We start from the raw sequence: 18,255 nt of genomic DNA, 5'->3' as shown, positions 1-18,255 counted from the left end.
TGCTGCGCGCGGGGGGGGGGCGCGAGCCGGCCAGGCGGGGAGCGAGCCCGCGCAGGAGGGGGCGCGCAGGAGGGCGCGCGCAGGGAGGGCCGGCCGCAGCCGCGGCGTGCGCGTGCGCACTGGGGTTGTTTTTCACAAAGCTGCTCTTAAAGTGAGCTGGCAGCTCTCAGCCGCCCGTCTTTGTAAGAAGACCACTGAGACGAGCAGGAGCGCGGAGGAGCAGCCTCTCTGCTGCCCTGACTTTTTAAGAAATCTCAATGAACTATTTGTAAAGAATCGCTGATCTTGCCTGCAAGCTTTTTGCACGGCAAAGACATCGATCAGTGTTAAGTGAAGATCACATTTTATATGCGATCTTGACTTTTTTTTGTCTTACATTATATTTTTATAGATTTTGTTATAAACATGGTGCTGGGAAAGGTGAAGAGTTTGACAATAAGCTTTGACTGTCTGAATGACAGCAATGTCCCCGTGTATTCTAGCGGGGATACTGTCTCAGGAAGGGTGAATTTAGAAGTTACTGGGGAAATCAGAGTAAAATCTCTTAAAATTCATGCAAGAGGACATGCGAAAGTACGCTGGACTGAATCTAGAAACGCCGGCTCCAATACTGCCTATACGCAGAATTACACTGAAGAAGTAGAATATTTCAACCATAAAGACATCTTAATTGGGCACGAAAGAGGTAAGTTTTTACATTATTCAGAAATCATTAAACTCGTTTTCTTTGCAAAAGTACCTTTTCGGTTTTCTGAATTAATGTGGTTCGACTCCTGGTCTAACGCAGCAGTTTGATAAAGGATAGCAAAGTTAGAGGATTGGATTCTCCTTGACGTTCATCGTGCTTAAGCCATAGTGCATGCAGGCATCTGCAAAGTGACTGCAAACTGCACTTAATTCAGCCACCTCTCCCGGCGTCGCCGGTGCCAGACGCACTTGTAATCTGGCTGCACCTTGTGGATTCTGCTTAAATCCTAGTCAGTAATTTTAGTAATATGCTTTCAAATGAATTGCAAAGAGCTGCAGACCATATTCCATTTTTTTCCCTTTGAACTTTGCAACCTTAGGTCTGAAAACTGAGTTTCAGCGAAGAAATGGCATTGCCTTTTAAAGAGACTTAATAGTGAATTTCATTTTTAATACTGACACGCAAAAGACTTTAAGGAATAGATCATTGTTCTTCTGAGGGTTTCTGTGGCTTATTTTGACATATGGTATCAACACCCCACGTGTTTTTTCCCTATTCTTTCCAATTCCTTTAGAAATGTACATCAGGCATTCTTATTTTAAAGGACAGCATCTATCCTAATGGTAGGAATTAAGTCCGTTGTAGAAGCCACCTGGGGTCAGTGATTTTCTTTTCCGAGCATCACGTCTAACTTTGGAACGTGCATTCAATGAAACCCATGCCAGTCAAATGAAATTGAAAAGTACACGGCACATTGGATTTGATTTTTGCTTAGGAGGAGGACATAAAGGGTTGTCAAAGGGAGAAGGGGTCCTGAGATTTCCCATCTATTGTCTAAATGGCTACATTGTGGAAATATAGGAGAGTCTAAGCTTGTTTTTCTAAGTTTCCACCCTTTGTTAGAAGCGGTTCAATCCTGTTTCGGACCAGTTCTGGGGGTGGTGAGGAGGGGCGCCGGCGCTGCTCTCCACAGATTGGTTCTGCGCGTCAGGTGGTGGCGATGACTTAATTCCTAGCCCAAGAAGAATATAATGTTAAAACTGGTTATGTAATTTTTGTGCTTCTCCTTTTTAATGCAGCATTTAGTGCAAGTGTTGCTGATTTTCCAGAAGGCTTAGAGGCACGTTTATATCTTTTTCTAATATTAGAAACGTACCTCGTGGGGAAGTGCTGCTGAGCTAAGGCCAGTGGGAAATGAGGGATGCTCTGAGCTACAGCTTTAACGTATTATTTTGGAATATCTTAAGACGAAATCAGTTCTTTAGCGGGTTTTCAGAGTTCCCCATAGGTGTGCTGCCTCCTGGAATAATTTCTAATGAATCCTTTCGGGCGTTTGCAGTAAAAGATGTCACTGCCCAATGACAGTCCTGTTTGCTAAAAAGCAGGCGCAGTGAACCTTTCTGGACATTGCAGCCTTTTATAAAATGAATGCTAAGAAACAAAGGTTTTTTTTTTTTTTTTTCCTTTTTTTTTCCTTTGAAGAGTTGAGGCTTGTGGTGAAGGTGGGGGGCAAACATAATTTCACAAGAAAACTAAGGGCCCCGCACCCTACCAGCTGCCCCTCAATCGCTGTAACGCGTGGACGAGCTCCTAGCCGGGAATAGTTTCAATGACTTAAAGCCCGAAGCTCTCAAACTAGCCTGCTAATGAGAGCCCGCCCCGGGCCGCCGGCGATAGGTGGAGCCGGGTTTGTTAGCCTGTTGCTAAGGCGATGCCAGGCGCTGATTGGATTGGGCGCGGGCGGGTGGGGAGAGGCGGCTCTTGCCGGCTGGGGCGAGGCTTGGAAACCGCGGGCGCCGGGAAAAGGCCCCCCCAGGTCACCCAAAGAAACCCCCGCTGTAGAGGCAGAAGGTCCTGCCAGCCGTACAGGTGCCGTTCGGCCCTGACGTAACTTCGGCTAAAACCCTGTTCCCTGGGAAGTTGACTGAGCAGGGTGGCAGGACCCTGTTTTCCAGGTGGGAGAGGTGAGGTGGCCTCTGTCGAGACTAGCTTCCCTTGGGGCTGAAACAAAGCGTGTTTCCCGACCTGTCGGTGACCGCCGGCTATTTCGACTTGACCTGCGGGGCGATCGCGTCGGCTAGGGCTGGCCGAGAGCAGAAGGAATAGGGATCCTCCTGTCGAGACCTGAGTGGGGGCTTCGGCCGGTTCCCTCGCCCCCGCCCATTGTTGGCGCTGTCCCCGCCCAGCCTCCCCCGCCACCACTGTAAAGGTGTCAGGGTGGCCCGAGCCAGATCGAACCGGTCGCCGGCTGGGGCGTGGAAAGCGGAAGCGCGGTGGCGCGGTCGCCCCGCCCCTGCCCAGCAGGCTAGGCTGCGCGGGCGCGGGCGCGAGCGCGACGTATGCCGTATGTATAGCGGGGCGCGCGGGCGGCGACGCGCGGGCGGGCCGGCTGGGATCTGCTCGCGCCGGTTTAGGCCGGTCCTCTCCTGCTCCGGTCTAGTTCTTGATTGACAGCCCGGCACTTGTTTACCACGGCTCCCCCTCCGCCGCCGCCGCTCGGCTCAATGAGACTGCTGAGCTGGCACAAAAAGGGAGCGAGAAGGGAAGAAAGGGGAGGAAAGCGAAGTTCGGGCGCCTTGGAGGGGAGCGCGTCTAGATGGCCCCCGACTCACCAGCTAGTTCTTGGTGCTGAAGTCTGCCCCGGGGGTTTACGTGGGGCACGAGGGAAATAGTATTGAGACCTAAACGAATCACCGTGGTGTTCGAATAGCAGTCGATATGAAGGGGCCCTTTTTTCCTTTTCCAGCTTTTAAGAGAAACATTGCGTTTTTTTGTGTATTTTCAGTACTTGGATGAGGGAAAGTTGAACGACAGTACCAGTTTTCCCCATTCTGGTGACTTGATTATAAACGTTTCTACACCGAAAGAACTAAGACATTGTGCAATTAAATGATCCATAGTCAGCCTGCTGAAAGAGCCATTTTAATCCGCAACTCCTCCCGCATGTTTTAATGATATATTTTCTTGCCACTTATAAAATGCAGCTCTTAACCAAAAGAAATTGGTTGTAAAATGAGAAGTCATCCGTTTTTCCTACCGTTTGGAGACTACCTAATTAGATGTCATTTTTCAAGCGATCTGGGCCACCTTTTACATCCTATGTAGATGCAGATTTGGCTGTTGCTAGGACCTCTTAAGTATTGGGGGCCTTTTAAGTCAAAGAATTATATTTAGCTGTGAAACTGACATTAACATCCCTATTTAAAAAAAAAAATTGCACTTATTAACAGTTTTGTCGTGCTTTTGGAATTCTAAAATGTATTCCACACCTTGAGTGTTACTCCCCCAAAGCTGACATATTTTAAAAGGCTTACATGAACCATTCTCGTTTGATACTATATAGTCTTTTCCTTACTTCTTACATTTAGTCACTGAGTATGAAATGACTTTGTCCCTGAATACACTGGATTTGGCTCAGATGTATTACATATCATCATCCACATAATTTCCCGTCTGTGTCCCTCCATGTTTCGCTCAAACGCAATCGGCCCACCATGAGCACTTTAAACCGGGGACCGACCCTCTGCTGAGTGTGTGCATGAGGCCAGAGCAGCCCTTAGTATTCATGGGGGGGGGGGCAGTAGCCCTGGTGAGTACATGCATTATCCCCATCTCACAGACAGGCAGCCCAAGGCCGGGGTGTGTTTTGTGGGAGGAAGTGGTGAGATCCGAGCCAGAACGCGGCCCCGGGACGCGAGCTGTGGCCCTCAGCGCTGCGGCTCTGTAGTCGTGTGGCCCAGGAGGAGCTGGTACAGGTTCACTAACAAGTTGTTTTTCTTTTTCTGTCCGTTTTAGATGATGATAATTCCGAAGAAGGCTTCAACACTATTCATTCAGGAAGGCATGAATATGCATTTAGCTTCGAGCTTCCACAGACGTAAGTATTGTAACAGGCGTTTTTCAGATTCCCATCCTCAATGCACTCTTGACATACTGTAGCTTTCAGTATTTTTAGTTTAAAAAAAAAAAAAACCCTTTCATTACTGATCTTGCTAGAGGAAAGCAATCTATAAGCATAAGAAGCTATTTTTTTTAATCTAGCGTGGCAAAGTTATAGAAAATAAGTTCAGGTCTTAATATTTTGGGCGAAGATTTATGAGCTTGTTTTTTTTAAAACATGAATAGTTTCATTTAACCTGAGCACATTGGAGGGTGCCAGTCAGACACTTGAACAGTCAGCATTATCAGAGAACATAGTCTCAGTGTACAAAAATTCAGTGTTCTCTCTCCTGCCAGTGCTAATCAATAGCAGTACACTTAGAAGGTAAGAATACGTCATAATAGCCTAACTTTAAGAGTGATATTCTACCTAGCAGCGCCTGGGGGTTCCCATGTGACTATCCTCTGTTAGGGTCCTGGCCCTGCTGCTTGACAACCATTTGGGCGGTGGGTACCCAAGGTCCCAGCAGATAACAGAGAAGGGACTGGTGGCCCTTCTGCAGCAGGTGATTTCTCACTTTCTCCAGTGAGCACATGTTCCCTCGAGAAAATTTTTTTGTGTGTTAAAAAGAGAAGTGATAATATTTTATACATATCCAGCAGCTTCTGTGCAAAGAGCTATTAGGAAGGTCACTTATGACTTGAAATTTAAAAGAAACACACATCAGAGATACCTTAGTATGAAGCAGAGAATGGAGTTAAAGGCTTTGGGAAAGTGGTTGTCTGTGTACTTCCAGATTGTCAGGAGAAATTATGGGAACTTTTTTTAAAAAAATTACTTTTAACATATTTAAAAACTGCAAAGTGGCAGTTTTACTAATTGCTCTAGAGGATAAAGTTAACATAAAATTTTACCAAGTGCCAAATGTACATAATGCCACAGTTTTGTTAATTCTGGTACTTGAGTTACTGCATGACAGAGTTCATAAATGGGATTTTTCAGAGTGTTTCACTAGCATAGTAACCTAGAACTTCATTTTGGATATAATACCCTAATTGTTTTTCTGAGAAACATATTTTTTGAATAAAATGTGACTGATACTAGACCTAATACCTTGAGGGGTCATTCAATTTATTTTTGATGGTAAAACCAGTCATTTCACATAAGCCCTACAAGATTAGTGTAAAGTAGTTTGGAAATCCCACAGTTTATTTTTCTGTGCTAGGCAAGGTAATGGGGTCTAAAAAATTATAAAAATGCCAGTGTTGCTCATATAGAACGGAGCTAGCACTCTGCCTTATAAATAGCTGAACATTAGCTATTTTTCTAATGTAGTTATGAAGAAGATTGAATTCACTTTAAAAAGCCTACCACAGGTAATAAATCTGGCAGAACGTGAGATTCTCTTGATACAGGTTAATAAGAATATATTTCATTTTATGCCTGAACTAAAGTTAGAAAATGGCTCAAAAAAGAATTAGAATGTGAGTAAGCTGGGAATGTAAAAGCAGTTTTTCAAAGTTCCAATGGACTTTATGAAATGTGAAAATTTTGAAATGGTAATGACTATCCTGGGCTTTTTCTAGACCTTAATTAGTTGCTATAAAAAGAGGTAACAATTCCCAGCTAATGAGAAGTGGAACACCATAGGAATTGAGTGTCAGTGTTTAACAGTTTCTAGAATTCCTCAACAGAAATAATTAAACCATTCTTAACTTTATTTTTAAATTAAATTCTTGACCTTTTTAGGAACTGTTCTTATAATTTTCATAATTTTGCCACCAGCATTAAAAGTAGCTTCTTAGTTTGAAAGGATTATATTCTTTTGCTTTTTAGAGCAAAATTTGTATAATATTTAACAACTATCATGTTGTTATTTAAAAAAAAAAATTTCCCCAATGACTTATCCCTTTGGAAGTTTTTTAAATTACAGGTTTGATACCTTACTGGTACATAAACAGTACAATATAGTAGCAATTCTGTTTTGACTTACTGTGTAATTCTTAGGAAGAGGTATAAGATTAATATATTGACCTTTATATTCTACGCAGACCACTTGCTACCTCATTCGAAGGCCGACATGGCAGTGTGCGCTATTGGGTGAAAGCCGAATTGCACAGGCCTTGGCTTCTACCAGTAAAATTAAAGAAGGAATTTACAGTCTTTGAGCATATAGATATCAACACTCCTTCATTACTGGTAAGAACTGACTGAATTCTTCGATCTTTGCTTTTGGCATATAAGTACTAGAGAATACTTATCTATGCAACCTTCACAATTTAAAAAAAGTCTTTATTTTAAAATCCCACAAATATATATATATATTTTTAAATATAGTGTAAAGCATACAAATTGATGAAGAATATGCTCGTATTTTTGATACTGTAGTAAATTTAAAAGAGTACGGTAGGAAATAGCTCTTACTTTGAATATGACATCAATAACAAAAAATTACTAATGTTCTCTAGATGATTTTAATGCAAGAGGAGCAGTAGTAGTCTACATTATAAGACAGTATCATTTGAAAACGTCATTATTAGTTTGTGCTATATTGCATTATCTCAATATAGGGATAGTTGTCAAATGATGGGGAATCACCACTGTGAAAAAAACTTAATTCCATTTTAAAAGGAATCCTTTTTTGTTGTATTTTTATTAAATTAATTCAAATTTGACTTCAAAAATGCTTTGGTTTAAAGTGATGATAACATCTTTAAGGCAAATAATTAACCTTAAAAATGGGAAGTTTTCATTTTTCACATACTGAGTTTTCTGTTCTTAAAGATGGGATTATTACCAAATTGCTTTCTGTGCTGCCTTTATTTAAGGCTATTTAGATGGAATGTGGAAAGGGTTTTTTTTGTTGTTTTTTTGTTGTTGTTGGGTTTTTTGTTTTTTTTTGGTCGGTTGGTTTTTTTAATTACTGTGTATGTAAATAGTGTGGGCTAAAGGTATTTTTATTGGGTAGGGTATTAAGCCCTTTACCTTTTTTCTCATTAATTGAATAGAAATTAAATAAAGACAAAAAGTAGTGGTATAATTCAGAAGCCATTGGCTAGTTTTTTTTTTAAAGGATATATTTGGATACAAAAAGAAAAGCAACACTACTTTTCATTTTAAATTCTCTAAGAATTTAGAATTAGATTTTAAAATATTTCAACATTGTACCAATTCATATATTGATCTTTCTCCTTTATTTCTTGCAGTCACCCCAAGCAGGCACAAAAGAAAAGACTCTCTGTTGCTGGTTCTGTACCTCAGGCCCAATATCCTTAAGTGCCAAAATTGAAAGGAAGGGCTATACCCCAGGTATGTATGAGGTAAATTCCCATTAGAAAAAAATGTCTCTTCACTTAACATTTGCGTATAAATTTATAATACTGCTGCCACATATTAACATAGTACAGAAAGACTTGTGCTTATCCAGTTTGTTTTCAACTATTGAAATATAGTCTTCATTTTCAACTAGTTATTGGGAATAGCTCATTATTGTTAGATTTAATAATCTATGTTTGCTTTGCTTTATTAGCAGTAGATTAATTTCTTAAATTCTTTTGCTCTAGGTGAATCAATTCAGATATTTGCTGAGATTGAGAATTGCTCTTCCCGAATGGTGGTGCCAAAGGCAGCCATTTACCAAACACAGGCCTTCTATGCCAAAGGGAAAATGAAGGAAGTGAAACAGCTTGTGGCTAACTTGCGTGGGGAATCCTTATCATCTGGAAAGACAGAGACGTGGAATGGCAAGTTGTTGAAAATTCCACCAGTTTCTCCCTCTATCCTCGACTGTAGTATAATCCGTGTGGAATATTCACTAATGGTACGTATAAGCTTAAGAGTTTTGTTTTTAAGTTTGTAGGGATATCATTTTGTCTTAAATACAGGATTTGATTATTATACTCAATGTATATAGTGATAGATATGAGTATGTACAAATCTTTATATAGTTTGAGTTACAATTACTAATTTTACTTAAGGATAATATATAAGATTATATGTGAGAAGCTTTTCATGTATATAGGTAAAAGATGACAGAAAAAGAGCATCTTAAATTGGGTTGTTAGTTTTTAAAAGAAATCACACTTGACACTTTAGGTCTAATAGATCTTTTTTACTGTTTAGGTATATGTGGATATTCCTGGAGCTATGGATTTATTTCTTAATTTGCCACTTGTCATTGGTACCATTCCTCTACATCCATTTGGTAGCAGAACCTCAAGTGTAAGCAGTCAATGTAGCATGAATATGAACTGGCTTGGTTTATCCCTTCCTGAAAGACCTGAAGGTAATTTGATAATACATATCTAAGCTTAATCTTTTATTATTATCAAGAGCATTATTTTACTTCTGATTTTTATGACCCTAGATAAATTTTTAACTATCTCTAAAGAGAATAGATATGCCCTTAATGTTAAATTTAGGTTGTATGTTCCCCTAGTTTTAATCACCAAACAAATATTTATTATTTTATCTTGACATTTCTTTTTAATATCTACTATTCTGTGTATTTTGACATGCATAAGAACATGCTGTTCGAATTGCGTGTATCTTTTTCCTTCAGCACCACCCAGCTATGCAGAAGTGGTAACAGAGGAACAAAGGCGGAACAATCTTGCACCAGTGAGTGCTTGTGATGACTTTGAGAGAGCACTTCAAGGACCACTGTTTGCATATATTCAGGAGTTTCGGTTTTTGCCTCCACCTCTTTATTCAGAGGTGAGTTCTAACTACTCAATTTTGAACTTTATTGACTTGCGTAGGAAATAGCATTACACTCTTAAAAATACAGTTTGCTTTGATTATCATGGAAATAGAAGGACAAGCAGAAGAACTTTTGAGGTTTAAAAATGACCGATATTTACTGAGTTCAACACAGGGAAACATTTGGGAGATATAGCAATGAACTGACCTCAAGTTGAGTTACATCTTTAGAGGAATAATTTTATAGTTCTATGTATTGATAAGAGCTGACATTTTGCAAGCATTACCTTAAATAGCTGGACTGCCTTATTTATAGTTGTTTACTAATCTCGGATATTTTATCATTTCCGATCATAGAGGAAAATACCATATTTTTGCAATAACAACTTATGTTTCCATGCAGTTATCCTGGTAGGATAACCAGTGTATTTAAAGGCAAAGTGGGGAGCAAATTCAATTTCAGGGTATTTCGGAGTGGAGTCCATAGTGTACATTTTCGAAGGACTTTAAAGTTGGCCTTGGTACCAAAACAATTTTGTAAGTTACTAGAGTTAGCTTTTTCTTTAGGTTACTGGAATTTACACAGCTATGATAGTGAAATATTACTCCCAAATTAGACACAAAGAGGAAGGCCAGCCAGTGGCTTGGTTAAGGCAGCTGGATCCCTGGTTCAGCTCCCAGACCAGTGACTTGAAAGACAGACTGGGAGCATGTGCGCGCATGCCTAAAATCCTGATAGGAGGTAGAGCTACTGGAGAGAGATTGTGATGTGACCATGCCCCATGTGGGGGAGGGGGGTGATGTCTCACTTTGCCTCTCTCTCTCCAGCAAGTGTATGTGCCCCATTGCAAAATTTTTAAAAGGAAAAGAGTGGTTTTATTCTTAAGAAATTGCTCTTTTTTTTTTTTTTTTTTTAACTGGAAGAGTTGATTTTTCCTTTGGATATATGAGATTCTCTTCATTTGTTAATTAAAGGATATTCAGAATCTGTTCTTGGAAATTCTTAGATATAATTTCTCTTACTCTATTAATTCCAGTTCACATAATTTTCTGTTAGATGGTGAAAATGTTCTGTGACTGGGACCAGCAATTGGTGTAATGGCTATGTCGCTGGGCTCCCATGTATTTGACCACAGTTTGAGTCCTGGACCCAGTGGCTTAAACTCATGCCAGGTGTGCGTGTATATGTGCCCAAGATCCCAAGAAGAGAATGGAGGAGGAGGGATTGTGGCTAAGCCATTCCCCCTGGGGGGTGACTTTTTGCTTTCTGTCTTTCTGGCAAGCACACATGCCCTCTAACCAAGAAAACCTCTCTTTAAAAAAAAAAGTTCTGTGACTTGTTACAGATTTTATTACTAAGTTTTAATTCTAACATTCTGTGTTCTATACTAAGTTGGTCGTTTCTGGCTTGCTTTGAGTCTTACTGCCACTAAGGGGACATTTTAAAAGAATGGCAGTATAATTAAATTAACTTTAAGCATTTTGTCATAAAATACTGCCTTCTTTTGAAATGAAATAAATATAATTAAGATAATTTTAAAACCCTAGCTCAGCATGTGGCTTAATGTAAATTATTGAGCTTTTTCATTTTTACCTAAAGCTTCTTAGGCTTTAGGTAGATGGGCTTTAACTAAAACATCTTTCCTAAAAGAAATATATTACATCCAACAATTAGTCTTTCTGTGCCCATTTTATTTGTGTCTGAGAAGCAACTGAAAGACATTAATTCCATTAAGCATACATGCATATAAAAGTCATTTCAGACATAGAGATGGTAAGAAGGCTCTAGAGCATTGAGATTCAGTCTTGTTATTTCCTGTATTTTAGTTATTCTCTGGAGTTTTACACCCATGAATTATTACCTTACATAAGCACCCAAGAGTATTGTTTACACAGCTTCATTCTTTACAAAGTCTAGGAAAGAAATAAGTTGACTTTCTGATAGGGGAATGAAAAGGACACTTTGCGAAAGGAGATCATTGCTGTGAAGGAAGACATTCTCTCCATTGTATATTTGAGTCTTAAGTACTACTAAATGATAAGTAAAAATCTCCATCACTGTTGAACTTTTACTGTTAACTTCTGCAAAATAAGGGACTATTCAGGCATGCCTTTATAAATATTTTTGTTATTGTAATAGTTGAATATCAGTACTTTTATAGATGAACCAGTACCTTTTCCTCCTCATGCTGTCAGATAGGAAAAAGGAATTATTGGACATAATTTGCTAGCAATTACATTTATTGATTAGTACTCAAAAGTTACTCATTGACTTCATGCTTCCTAGATCTTAATGTAACTTTATAAATTTTTCTCCTCATTTCTTTCTAGATTGATCCAAATCCTGATCAGTCAACAGATGATAGACCATCCTGCCCCTCACGTTGAAGGAACACTTGGTTGAATCAAGTTGATGTGGGTTCCGAACTGTATCTCTTCCGGCTGAGGACAGAGAAGATTCTTGGAGACACGTTTTCAGAGGAAGTGGAATTGCTTTTGCCCAGAAAAATGGCGAATACAAGAAACAACCAGAGATCATGCTTTAGAAGCCTACAGCAACATTCTGGGACTGCTCCACCATGCTTGAAGATCTAAGCTTTTCTTCTTTAAACTGGCACATACTAAGAGCAGTCTTCTTAGCCTATGGTCATACGTGTCAAGACACCATGTTGTAAAGAGGGATGATTTCCTTCTTTTGATTTGAAAATTTGCACATGCTCAATGCTTACATTGTGCGGTTCAATGTCACTACAGCTTTTTTTTTTTTTTTTTCCATTTATGCCAGACTCTTGATACTCTCTTAAAACTTGTTTGTGGTCAGCACAACAAGAAACGAAAAGAAAGCTTTGAAAAAACTTTAACACGAAAAAAACGCACTGACATTTTTTTTATTTAATATAGCCTGGACTTTACCTGCGTATGCACATGCTCAGAATTGTCCTACTAGGCTGACCATGTATCACCTCTTCAGCTTGGATCCTATTGTGGATTTATTTACAAACATCAAATGCCTTCAAGCCAATCTTTTTGCTGTATGTTTTGCAGCCTACTGTAGTAGATGCGCAACAGATAACGTGGGAAAAAAAGAGATAAGAGGAGGAAGCTAATAGACTTTTTCAAGATTGTATACCTTCTTGGTTTCTTTTGAGAATTTGTTGCCTTTCTACTATTACAGCAAAGCAGCATTTTGTTACTGACTGCCTAAAATCACTTAATCTCAGGTGAACGCATCACTTGCCAAACTGTTGGAATGCTATTTGTGTTTTGTTGCACTGTTGAATTATTTTTTGTTTATTTGGTTGGCTTTTTGGAGAGGGAAATTTGGAAACGGGACATACACAAAAGTGATAACCCACCCACATTCCCTTTTTATCATTACATACAAGAAGAAAGTAGCAGAGCTAAGAATGGAGAAGGAAAGGCAGTATGGCAAGCACCAGCAAAGAGTTAAGGGCTGTTGCTCTTAAAAATTATTTTTATTATTACTTTAAAAACAAGAAAGTTTTCCAATCACTGGGGGAAAAAGGGGAAAGTGCATTTATTTTTATACAGAGTTACTTATCTCCAAAACACGTATGTTGGAAATCATTTTTGCTGGTGTAGACTATTTTAATGAGCAGGAACATGTATGTTATGGTTCTAATGAAGGAGCTCAATTTTTACCCTTGCTATTCTGTTCAAGCTTAACAGAACATGGAAACCCAAGTTTATTCCAAAAACATATAAATTCTAAACTACAAATACCAGAAAATTGGCTAGGATAGTAACTTTTATATTTTTGGGGAGTTTGTTTTTTGAGAAAATACTCTTCCTTACCTAAAGAATGGTTTGGTAGACGTGAAGAGTCACTTCTTTAGAGTATGCATGGGTAAAATAAGAAGAGTGATGGGTAAGAAGAGTGATCACATTTATGAGTTCATGTTCATGTTAAAGGTCATTTGTAGTTGGCGCAATGAATATACCAGCATTTCATAATAAAATTTTAAAACTGAGTTTTCAAAGGTACCAAGTGTACTGATTTTTATTTAAGAGGGAATTCAGTTCTGGAGTTTTTAATGAAAATCAGCATCTCTGATGTTGCAACATATGTGTGGAATGGATGTTAGATCTATCCTGCCATTTAACCCCACAGTTAATAAAGTGGCTAAAAGTAATAGTAACTCTGGCTTGGTGCTTGACCTGGTTAAATACTGTCTTAAAGCTTCATACAAAACAAATAGGCTTTTCCATAAGTGGCCTTTAAGAAAACATGGAAGATAATTCATGTTTGAAAAATGCTGACAGGGTGAAGAAAGCCCAGTGTAAAAATGAATCGCGTTTTAAGTGATTCGGTTAAATAAAGGGTTTGGGCTCCCGTAGCAAACTAATACTAGATAATAAGGAAATGGGGGTGAAATATTTTTTTACTGTTAAATCATTTTGTGAATGTCCCCCTCAAAAGAAGCTAATGGAATATTTGGCATAAAGGGCATTTGGTGGTTTTATTTTTGTTTGGGGGGGATTGTCAGAAAAATCCCTTTTCTTTTCTCTCTCCTTATGTCTAACTGACTAGGGAACAATTGTTGATATGCATAGCATTGGAATACTTATCACCGTGTACTCTCTTAAAAGTAAATGAAGCAAGAAAGACCAATACTCTAATCATTGGCGTTGGGTCACAAAATGTGATAAAATTTTCAGTTTATAAAACTTTATCAGATAAAGTTTTATTTTCTCCATTAAAGTAATTTCCTTACTCTTATTTAGAGGCATTACTTTTTTTTCTAAATATTGGTCAATTCCTGACATAAGATGTGAGGTTCACAGTTTTATTCCAGTATTCAAGATAGGTTCCTGATTTTTCAATTAGGAAAAGTAAAATCCAAAATGTTAGCAAAACAAAGTGCAATATTAAATGTTTGCTTTATAGATTATATTCTATGGCTGTTTGTAATTTCTCTCTTTTTATTTTTTCCTTTTTTATTTGGTGCTGAATATGTCCTTGTAGGCTCTGTTTTAAGAAAACTATGTGGGAAATGATTTAATTTTTCCTATTGCTCTTCCTTGTGGAAAATAAAGTGTTTTGTTTTTTTCTTTTTTGTATAACTGTTTGGAGATTTCTTTGAATCATGGTCATATTAGTTACTCACCATACATACAAACATTTAACATGATAGTTCAGCTAGTAAGCTATTATGGATATTTTTTTTCTAGATCTGTACCAACAATTACTGAAGACTTAAGGGAATTTGTAGTAATTGTTTTACTTAATAATTCACTTAGTTATGGATGCTTTTCCTAAGACTTGTAAGTTCAAATTTTAGCCTTAAATATGAACCAAACCTTATCTGGTAATACCATTTTCAGGTACCAGTTTCCTCAAACATGTCCAAGTTTCCAGTATTTCAAGTGGACATAAATTTTAAAGCTAATTCTAACCTTTAAAAAGCACTCATTAAGTTCTCTAAATTTTAGAAACAGCAGTAAATACTCATTTTCTTCAAAAAATATTTGAATTTGTATAGGGATTGGTAATCTTAGAAGTACTTTTAGAATCACATTTAGGATTTTTCTTTCAGTGTTTATATATTCATGGGTTGAGTTTTCAGGTTGTAAATGTGCCTCATGCATACATGACTCCAATATTTTTCCCAAATGTATGTTTATTTAAAGTATGTTATAAAAAGACATTTAGAAATAGGTTGTGTGTGTATATATATATATTATATACATATATATATATCATCAATTTTATATAGGTACTGCCATCTTAATTAAGCACAATAGAGGATCTTCAGATGAAGTTTATGAAAATATATATCACCCCCAAAAAAATGGTTTTTAAATATTTTTGCACCAAAATGAACACATACTTCAATTCGGGTTTTCCACAAACTTTTTGAAGTACATGTATATATACACAGTGTTTTATATTAAGTAAGTAATAAAGATCCTCAGAATACACAGCCCTTGACCTTGGACTTCCAAAACTTGGCTAAATATACCTTATTTTGGAGCTAGCCAGATGGCATGGTGGTTAAGACAGCTGGATCCCACATTGCCAGCTGCGGACCAACTGTGCACTTTGAGTCCTGGACTCAATAACTTGAAAAACATGCCAGGCACATGTATGCCCAGAATCTAAAGGAGAGTAGAAAAGGATGGGGGTATGGTCTCACACACATACACACCCCAGGAGTGCTTTCTCACTTCCTCATGAGCACACATGACATGTAGCAAATTAAACTTTTTATAAATCACCTCATTCTGGCATTCAATTTCTAAGCAACAACTAGTACAAGAGGACTTGAAAAGTTAATGGAAAAATGAAATTAAAGGATGAATTTAGGTGCAAAAAAAGTTTGAAATCCATGAATAGTGTTTTTCATAAAATGCATTTTCCACAAGCATTTTGAAGACCTCTAATACATGGAGTAATAACATTGTTTTGTTTCTAGCATTATGTATGTTAAAAATATGCCGCCTAATGTGATTTAGGAAAATAAATGTTTATGATATTTGTGTTAGAAGCTGTGATACAGCATAGCTAATTCTAATGAAAAGCACGTTTACTGTATCTAAATTCAAGACGTAAGTTAAGTTCTGACATCAGTTTCGAGTTCGAGTCCTGGACTCAACAACCTGAAAAACTTGCCAGGCATGTGTGTGTCCAGAATCCAAAGTTTCCTATCCAAACAGTGATGATAGGTCTCTAAGTTAGAATATCATTTTGGGTGGGGCCAGCAGATGGTGTAATGGTTAGGTTGCTGGTCTCTCATATAGTCGGCCATAGTTTAAGTCCCAGGCCTGGCAACTTAAAACTCGCTGGGCACATGTGCATGCATTTCCAAGATCCCGAGAGAAGAATGGAAGAGAAGGGATTATCAGAATGGCCATGCCCCCAATGGGGTGATTTCTCACTTTCTGTCTCTGTCTCTCCAGCGAGTGCAAGCACCCAATAGCCAAAAATCTCAAAAAATAACATCATTTTGGGTAACTTACAGGTCTGTTTACTACTTACTCAAAATGGCCTTACCAGTGAACAGAATGATATGAAAGATCCAAAAATACTTTCTAGACTTTTTTTTTTTTTTTTTTAAGTTTTGCTATATGGCATGAGAGAGAGAAAGAAAGAGAAATCACCTCCCAATGGGGCAGTCAGTCCACAATTCTCCAATCTCTGTGAGATTTGGAACACACGCATCCTTTGTGATTTTCAGTCCACCAGGACCTGAACCACGCAGTCAGCCATAAGAGATCTAGTGCCTTAACTCCACACAACCTTCTGGCCCAATAAAATGATGTTATTTTCACCAACTTACAGATATATCGGTGATGACACAACTGAGTCAAAAGATTATGCTGTGACGATTTTTAGATGATAAGAGTTTTTGCCAAAAGAAAAAAACTTCTCACCCTTATGGAAAATAGAAATTTGTACTTATAAGACAACTTTTTTTTTTTTTTTCAAATGAGTAAGGCAGTTTCTGGCTTTCTTTCTTTTTTTTTTTTTTTTTTCTGTTTCTGGCTTATTTACTTTTTTTTTTTTTTTTTTAAGAAATCAACATTTCCACCTTGTAGTGCAACTTGAGAAGTCTGAGTCCTGAAGAAAAGTGTTTCCTCTTTTTTTGTTTTTTTAGACTTTTGCCATAGGGCTTTGTGCACTCACTGGAGTGAGACAATGAGAACTCACTCTCGAGGGGGATGTCCATGCCCAGTCTTTTTTCCATTCTCGGGATTTTAGGCATGCATGCACACACACCCAAGCATGATTTTCAAGTCTCTGGATCTGGAACTCAAACTGTGGTCTACTATGTGAGAATCCAGGGCCTTAACCACCATGCCACCTGCTGCCCCTCTTCTAATTGCCAGAGGGCACATGTGATCTCCAGAAAGAGACAGAGAACAGGTGATATTGTAGACAACAAGGGAATGGGCACTGTTCGAAAAGGAATGCCCCACAGCGAGCACACATGCCTAGAGCAAAAAATCCCTCTCTTATAAAAATATAAAATAAAATAATCCACATCCCTCTACTGAAATTGTCTAAAATAAATATTTACTAAAAGAAAAAAAAAAAAAGAAGAAGAAAAAGTGCTGGAATCTAATGGAAACAATGGTTCTTTGAATTAAAATTTAAAAACTGAGGTTTAAAATAAAATACAATAAAGCAAATCACTTTATAACTCTAAAAAAAAAAAAAGAAAAGGAATGCCCCACAAATGTTACCATGGCAAAACTGGAAGCGTCTACGATGTCACCCAGCATGCTGTTGGCATTGTTGTAAACAAACAAGTTAAGGGCAAGATTCTTGCCAAGATAATTAATGTGCATATTGAGCATATTAAGCATTCTAAGAGTAGAGATAGCTTCCTAACTGAAGGAAAAATGATCAGAAAAAAAAGGGAAGCCAAGGAGAAAGGGACCTGGATTCAACTGAAGCACCAACCTGCTCCACCCAGAGAAGCACACTTTCTGAGAACCAATGGAAAGGAGCCTGAGCTTCTAGAACCTATTCCCTATGAATTCATGGCATGATGGGTGTTAAAATAATCTAAATCTGTGGTCTATCAAGATTAAAAAAAAAAAGGGATACATGTTATGTCCCTAGGGTAGCAGTGGGCAAATGCTCCCACTGATGAACTGCTACGTCTCTAGTAGATTGATCAGGAAAATCCCAGCCAATTATCTCATGACATTGCCCCCTGTATTAATTTCCTGTGGCTGTTATTGCAGAGTTATCACAAACCAAATGGGTTAAAACAACAGGAATATGTTCTCTCACAGTTCTAGAAACTGTAAGTGCAAAATGAAGGTGCTCTGGCAAGGCCATAATTCCTCTGAAGCCTGTAGAGGAAAGTCTTCACTAGCCTCTGCTAGCTTCTGCTGGTGGCTAGCAATCTTTGGCATTCAATCTCTGCCTTTGCTGTCTGAAGACCATCTCTCTTCCCTGTGTATCTCTGTCTCCTCATACTGTACTCTGCTCTCCCTGTCTCTGTTTTTTTGC

The 18,255-nt window shown here is 38.3% G+C and overlaps 1 protein-coding gene across 3 annotated transcripts; it reads left to right on the top strand.

Annotated features, from left to right (window-relative positions):
- The first annotated feature begins 167 nt into the window (after positions 1–167).
- ARRDC3 (arrestin domain containing 3) lies at positions 168–14,339 on the top strand. Of its 3 annotated transcripts, XM_006156543.3 has the most exons (8): positions 169–685; positions 4,484–4,565; positions 6,620–6,767; positions 7,775–7,877; positions 8,132–8,388; positions 8,691–8,853; positions 9,130–9,284; positions 11,601–14,339. In XM_006156543.3, the coding sequence occupies exons 1-8, from the start codon at positions 406–408 to the stop codon at positions 11,655–11,657; spliced, it is 1,245 nt and encodes a 414-aa protein (XP_006156605.1). In that variant the 5' UTR covers positions 169–405; the 3' UTR covers positions 11,658–14,339. The 3 variants fall into 3 exon arrangements, with proteins under 3 accessions (XP_027630766.1, XP_006156605.1, XP_027630767.1); XM_027774965.1 differs by lacking the exon at positions 11,601–14,339 and having other exon boundaries at positions 168–685; positions 9,092–9,278; XM_027774966.1 differs by lacking the exon at positions 6,620–6,767 and having other exon boundaries at positions 652–685.
- The last annotated feature ends 3,916 nt before the right edge of the window (positions 14,340–18,255 follow it).

This window comes from Tupaia chinensis, unplaced genomic scaffold, assembly GCF_000334495.1.
Source record: "Tupaia chinensis unplaced genomic scaffold, TupChi_1.0 Scaffold000498_1, whole genome shotgun sequence".
Taxonomy (NCBI): Eukaryota; Metazoa; Chordata; class Mammalia; order Scandentia; family Tupaiidae; genus Tupaia; species Tupaia belangeri.
The sequence above is the reverse complement of the archived record's forward strand: the minus strand, read 5'-3'. Positions and strand labels throughout refer to the sequence as shown.